Raw genomic sequence first — 7377 nt, forward strand, 5'->3', positions numbered from 1 at the left:
TGTGTGCTGCTATCTGCCAGGTCTTCTTCATTGCTGAGGCTATAAGTGATGGGCCAGCCTTGTTCACTCAGTGGAAAATTGTCCCTTTGGAATCATTTGGAGCTGGAAATAAATCCACCCATAATGCTTTCCTGCTTTATGCCAAGCTGCCTCCTTTTTTTTTTTTTGCCCAGCTTTACAGATCTGTAACCAGAGCAGAGCTGGAGTTTTTACCTTGGGTACCCTTTGAGGCACCTACAGAGAAGGTGTTTTCTATCCCTGCCAGCTGCAGGTCCAGGGCATCACTTTGCACAGTGACTGGCACCATGAAAGTCCTTGGAAATTAGAGGAGAGATGTGCAAATATCACAGGGTCTTCTCATGGTAATATCAAAACACTTTGTCACAGATCTGCCAAGAAAATATGCCAGATGCAGGAGTTGTCTTGAAAAGACCCTGGGATTCAGCCATTCATCTTGTGCCATTCAGGGGCAAATGGGAACCATAAAGGTTTTAGCAGAACTGTTAGAAGGAACAAAATCCATTTCCTAATCACTTTTCCAGAAAGCTGAAAGGTCTTAAGCAACTGAATGTATCTTAAGCTGGATGTAGTGAAGGGAAAGATGGAGTAACCTGCTGTCGAGTTTGCTGGCTTGGGAAGCAGGGATCATGCTGGAAATACAACTGCATTTTAAAAAGCACATGAAGGAAGATTTCTCCAGGAACTATATTTTCTTGCTTGCTTTATTAACATTCAGTATGACATTAGACATCTGTGTGCAAAGTTGTGTTTCTTTCTGCTTCACCTTATCTTCTGGCATTATTTTCCAAAATAGAAGGAAATTAATAAAGTCATTTGAAAACCACACTTTTCATTTGTTCAATAAACAAACACAGAAACTCACTCAGAATTTTTGTTTTTCTTTAAGAGTGGAGAGCATTACTGTACTATAGCTTCCAGGCAACCATCTCTCTTTTGGTTCAGAAATTGGTGGTATCAACCATTTTGGGGAGTAAAGAAACCAAGGAATAGTCTTAGAAGATAACACACCTTATAATTCAAGTGCCTTTTAAGGATGGATCCTTTTAAGCAAGGATGAATCGAACATACTGTGCATTATACTTGCCTGCAGCAGCTCTGAAAAGTCATGTTTCCTCTGTGCATTTAAAAAATCAGCATTTCAGTTTTAAATTTTGTTTTGGAAAGATATGCAGCTTGGTTTACCAGCTTTAATTGTCTCTTTCTCCTTTTCTCTGAAGTACAGCTCTGACTAAAAGCAGGAATGCCATTTTTTTCTCCTGCTTTAGGAGGCATCCAACTCACTCTGCCCTCTACCACAGCAATGTGTAGGCTAGAGCATCAAGTCCGAAAGACACCTTAGTCAGAAGTACTGCTTTTTTCTAGGTGCTATTTAAAAGACAGGACTTGAAATACATTTTCTTTAGTATAAATGGGTGTTCCCCCTTCTTGATTCAATTGTAGGGTATTTACCTTAAAGTGGCATCAGCTGGCACCGTTGAATGCCTCTACTGTCACAAAAACATATGGGAACACACAAAATATTTTTCCATCTCTACTACCTTTTCTGCTGGGAAGGAAAAGCAAACTGAGTTCAGAGCTGGTAGGACTGCAACAGTGATGTGCTCAAAAAAAGTTGTTTGCTGCTTTAAAGTTTAGGTTCACTCAACCTGCATTTTCACAGCAGAAAATCTTGGCAGATGGAAGCAGTCATTCAAAGTTCATTTTGCCCACTTAGCCTTATCAGCAAAATGGCAGCAGCTATGTGAGGTCTAAATGGCTCAGTGGTGAGCCTGGCACTGCCCTGCACTACATGTGGTGGATCATGGCTCTGTGCACTGTTAAACCAAACAGCTGCTGCAGCAGCACCCCAGATACATATACATACATATATATATATATATATACACAATTACATCAGGACAAAATTGAAGCCTTCTGTCCCAGCAATATCCAACACAGACATTGTCAAAGTAGACCATTTCCAAGCTGTTTTAATCTTTCTCTCCACTAGCTCTTCACCCAGCTATTCATTTTGATGCTACATGCAGTCCTCTACACAACTCTCTCCTTAGGTGTTCTTCAGAGCAGCCAGATTAGTACTGATTTTGTGAATTCTCCTTTATGCAGAACATTACTGTCAGTATTTTTCTCTCTGGGAGGTTTAAATATGAGGAAGGCCTTTTTGCTTTCATTTCTTTTGGGAACACATGAACTGGGAGAAAAGAAAGAAAAAGTTGTTGATTTCCTACGTGGACAAACAAAGGTAGAAAATACCTCTGCTGCAATCTGTGACTGTACATAAGTCATTGTGAGGAATAAGGTTTGATTTGTCTACAGAAACAATTGGCAGCCCCCAAGTTTCACCTTTAATGTCATCAGAGTTGACATTCCCTTGAGAGGTTTGCTTTGCAGAGTTACTCTTGGTTCCTCTGCAGTCCTAGGCAGAGAGCAGCCTGCTGGTAGGTGCTTGAGCTGATGTGACTGTCCTTGCAGACAAACCTACCAGAGACTTCTGATAGAAGGCTGCTCACTGGAGCATAGCTGTGGTGTGAATTAGCCTGCAATAGTGTAGTAATTTATGTAGCTTTATTGTCACACTGTGTACAGAGCCTGAGAAGTGTCTCCTATTTACTGCAATTGAAGCACTTATCCTTGTTTCAGCAGTAAACTTAACAGCAGCTAAAAATAGAAGCTATCAAGCTTCAAAGTAAGCAAAAGGAATGAGTTGCATGAGATAATGATCTCTCAGTCCTGCAGAGCACCTGAGCAATCCTTGAATCTTTAAAAAGTGTCTGTGTTAAGGCTGAACTTTTCTCCTTTTCCAGACCCAGCCATGCTACTGGGAGGCATGACTGCCCTTCTAGAGGTTTTTTTCCCCCACCAGTGAACTACAGCTCCAGGACCATCCCCTAATGTACTTTGGCACTTTAAAATTAGCTAGTTTAGCCCAAACTAAATTAAGATACGTGGTGGATGAGCAGGTGAGGTAGGAAGAGGGCAACCAAACAACATCTTTATTAAGGAGAGAGAGGAAGGGACAAAAAGGTAACCCCTCTCTAAGCTACACTGAAACTGTGAGACTGACTGTCATTCTTGCTGTAAGAGATGGAAAGCCTTGAACACTTCAATTTAACAATTTTTACCTTCAGTTGCTTCATTTTATATTGAATATATAGTTATACTGAAGAGCTTCTGCTTGTGTGTGATAAGCTCGTCTTGGGCTTGAGAACAAAGAGCTTCTGAGAACAAGAATTAAAAATGCTCTGACAGAGCAAAAAAGATAATTTTTAATCCACTTCTTCAGATGTATATGTGTAAGTGGTAGACACATCTTGTTCTTTCACTGATGTGGAAGAAGAAGAGAATTTGTGCAGTGTGTTTGTACTTTTTACCCATGTTGGAGGGTTGGGATGTTATGAATCTATGTCAGAAAATATTTATATTGTGTGAATCACCTAGTGTTGTGTAGCTTTTGGGGTTGAATTAACCATGCATATGTGAAACCAGGTAGCTTGACCATGATTGATCACTGTCTACTGGCAACCTGTAAAATTTGGCCTTTGACAGCAATGCAGAGAAATTAAACTAGAAAATGTCAAAAGGTCAGTGGTAGTGCTTCTGAAAGACATATCTGATGGATGGTCCTTTAACAAAGTATTATAAATATCCACAAGGCAGAAATACTATTTTCCATTTATACATCTGCTCTTTTTGCCACAGCAGACACTGTCAGCCCACTGAAACTGTCAGCTCCTGTCCAGCCTATGATTCACAGTAACCACAAATCTTTATCTACAAAACTGCTACCCAATAATGGTTTCCTTTTTTTCTCCATTTGTGCTTGCACAATTCATCATTTCTACTTAAACATAGAAGTTTGTGCCTGTCACTGTTTAGTAGCAGCCTGTGTCTCTGCAGATCATAGCTGTAATTTGTCAGCTTAGTTTTGTCCTCTCAGCTTCAAGTAAATATGCAAATATAAGAACCAGACTTTATTTCATCATCCAATTTGAGAATGAAAACATGAAATACTCCTGAACCCAGGACAGACTGGTCAAATCCCCACTCTGTGGCTCCCTGTACTCTGATAGTAAATCACTAATACCTTTGAGCATGAACTCTGGAACTAGCAAAAGTAGTTTCCTCCAGACTGTTTCCTTAGCTTACACACAAGAGAGTCATCTCAGATAGTCAGAAACTTATTCTGGAGTCAAGATATGTGACTTAATTCATGTATGAACCTATTAATTTGTTGTAGTAGGAAATCAGAATGCTCTGGGATTATACACACCTGATAGATTCATACAGGCTGGTACTCATATATACTTATATAGCCTTGTAATCACCGTGTATATCCTCTTCACCTATTCTTCCAATCCTCCCCTAGGCCAGCCCTGAGATTACTCCATTAAATTGCTCAGTGCCCTATGATGAAGTTCACTGAACGTCCATCCAGTCTGAAAACATCTGATTTATCTAGGAGCATTCTAGGTATGCAATTCAGTGGTTTTAGCAACCGTGACAATACCTGCTGTGTTTTACTTAGGCTGTAATAAACAAAGCACTACATCAGTAGCAACACTGAAATCAATAGAAGTTGTTCTCATGTCCAGTCTAAGCTCTCCATGTTTCTGTAATCAATAGCAAGGCCCAGAGCTAGAGAACCCTGTGTTTCCCAAATGTCTTTGGGAACAGCCTTGCTGGATGGTTTTAAATTTCGCCTTCAAGCTGGCTTACAGTCTTGTCTTTTCCCTCCTCTTTCTTTGGTTGCTGGGAGAGGAATATATAAACCTGCTTCCAAGACAGCTTTTTGACAAGTCCTCTGCTGCAGGGAGAAGGCAAAGTCAGCTGCAATTCCTGCTTTCATACCAACACAACTGTCTTTGCAGGAGCTTAGAGCACCAAAGCCATCCTGGGGCTTGCTGGAATTTACTTCAAGGGATTCCTTCACAACTTTAATGTGATTTCTGACTTGGTCATGTAGTTTTTGTTCCTGGATTACTTGCTCCTGGATGTATTTGCTCCACTTACACCTTGAAGGAGAGAGCATGGCTTGCTGGAAGTTGTCTCCCACCACAACATAAACTGATAGGTTGCCACATGTGTTGAGTGGAGCCAGTAGGCAGAGTGGATTTATTCTCCATGTGACAGCAGACTGGACACAACTGTAGTTAACCTGAGCCATTGCCTAAGATAGGAAGAAAAACTTTCCAAACAATATTAGCATTGATAACATGAAGAGCAGCCTTTTAATGAAAGCTTTCATTAAAAGATTGCTGTTTATGTTATCAGTTCTAATATTGTTTGGAACGTTTTTCTTCTGATCTTGGGCAACAGAGCCACCCAAACACATGGAAAGGGAGAAAGCACACATAGAAGACCACCAACAGCACCTTTTGTTTGTAGCAAGCCTGTGTGTGGGGCCAGTGGCCAAGGTGCAAATGATGAGTATGTAGCACAGAGTCACCAACAACAAAGGCAAAAAAAAGGTCAGGCTGGTCAGCAGACACCTGATTGTGCTCAGGTTTTCAGAGCTGGTAAGGTTGAGGCATGAGGACCTTATGTTTTGTGTCCCTTTTGAAGAGATCAAGAAATTGGCAGGGCTGACAGCTTCCAGGGACATCAGCCAAATGGTTGTGCAAGCCACTGATGTCCACTCCTTCCTCTGGATGTGGAAGAACTTCATTGTGTCAACCATCACCATGTAGCAGAAGGCACTGAAGCAGGTAAGGAAGAGGATGCTGCTGAACAATTTGAAGTGGAAGCTGAAGCAGATGAACTTGCACATGAATTCACCAAAAATTGAGTGTTCACAGTAGCACAGTAGTGCATCAGGAAGGGAAGGCCAGTAGGTTAGAGCAGGTCTGTGAGTGCCAGGTTCAGCCTGATTATGGTGCTGCTCTTTCAAAGTCTCACCTTGAAGCTGTAAACACAAATGACAATGAAATTTACTGGGAAGCCCACCAGGAAGATCATGTTATACATAATGTGGAGGAACTAAGTCTTCAGACCAACTTCTACACAGTGCATTTGGGAAAATCATCTTCAGCATCTTGCTGGCTGGTGGAGTTGGCTAAGTTGTCATTTGTTCTGTTCATTTTTTCTCCTTAGCTGTTAAGGATGAAAGAAATGTTTAGTGTTCCCTAAACTAATATAAGACTCCTCACATTTCATTAAAATCAGATTTCCTTTCAGCTGCTCATCAGTGCTCCTATTAAAGTGACTTTTATGAATAAGAAAAGACCTTGCTGTGTTGATAAGAATTGATTTTGATCTAGAATATTTTTATCATATTTGTATAGATCAAAATTTATTTCAAAATGCATATTTCAGGAAAAGGCCTACACAGGCACAATGAAGCTGTAATATAAGGGATTCCCAGGCCCACAGTGTGTCCCATGTGTGTCCCCTGGTATGCAATGTTCACTTTCTGCTCTCATCAGGGGTCAAATGGAGAAGGACAGGCTAGTTGTATTTGTGGTAAGATAGGGACAGGCGGAGCGGAAGATTACCGGGATGTCACGGAAAGACAGACCCCTTCCCCCCTCTCTCTCCCCTGCTTATCTGCTAACCCCAGGAGTCAGAAAAGAATGTAGCCACACCTGTCCTGGTAAAATTCCACTACCCACTATCCTCCGAGACCCCAAACCCCCCTCTGACGTAGCAAAGACTCCTAAACCTATATAAACCCACGAAATAGGATAATAAACGCTTTTCAACCGTCTGCCATATTGGTATCTGCGTGTGTTGATTAGCCCGAGTGGCTTGGACGAGACCAGGCCGCCGTGCTGCCTTATCTGAACCAGGCTCCTGGTTGTCTTTCATAAAGACAACATACTGGTGCCGGAAACCCGGGACAAAAGAAGAAAAATTTGCCCGGTGGACGGGTTTCACCTGGACAGAAGCAGCGGCCAGGACGGCGGGACCGTACCCAGGCGTAAGGGGAGACGTCCCCCTAGGATCCACGGGCGTCATGGACGCAATGGCAAGGATCGTGAGTGCTATTTATTCACAGTGGGGTATTGGGTGTAAGCTCAAGGATTTTCATCTTGCCATGGCGAGATTGCTTGAGCTAGGGGCAATAGAGCGTCCCGTGGATGTATTACATCCGGAAATATGGGACAAATGCACTGCCGCGCTAGCCGAGGACACAAAATCCTCCGGCAGCGGCAGAAATCTTAAAGCATGGGGCAGAGTAGAAAAAGCCCTACGCAAAGCGATAGAGGAGCAGGAGACATGGAGCGCGGCGCGCACGTGTTTATTAGTTACTCCTAAACTCGGGGTGGGGGCGGGGACGCAGACTGCCCCTGAGAGCGATCTGCCCGGCAGCGGGGACCCAGGGGGGCTCAGCGCGACACCCCCTCCCCCAGATCAGAG

General features: G+C 42.6%; 1 protein-coding gene across 1 annotated transcript; it reads right to left on the reverse strand.

The window, feature by feature from the left end:
• Positions 1-5294: 5294 nt before the first annotated feature.
• On the reverse strand, positions 5295-6470 carry LOC100229474 (2-oxoglutarate receptor 1-like). Its single transcript, XM_072936662.1, is given in 3 exon segments — positions 5295-5425; positions 5428-5805; positions 5808-6470. Coding segments are annotated over 3 exon segments (687 nt in total). The 5' UTR covers positions 5986-6470.
• Positions 6471-7377: the final 907 nt, after the last annotated feature.

Source organism: Taeniopygia guttata, chromosome 1 (assembly GCF_048771995.1).
Source record: "Taeniopygia guttata chromosome 1, bTaeGut7.mat, whole genome shotgun sequence".
NCBI classification, from domain to species: Eukaryota; Metazoa; Chordata; class Aves; order Passeriformes; family Estrildidae; genus Taeniopygia; species Taeniopygia guttata.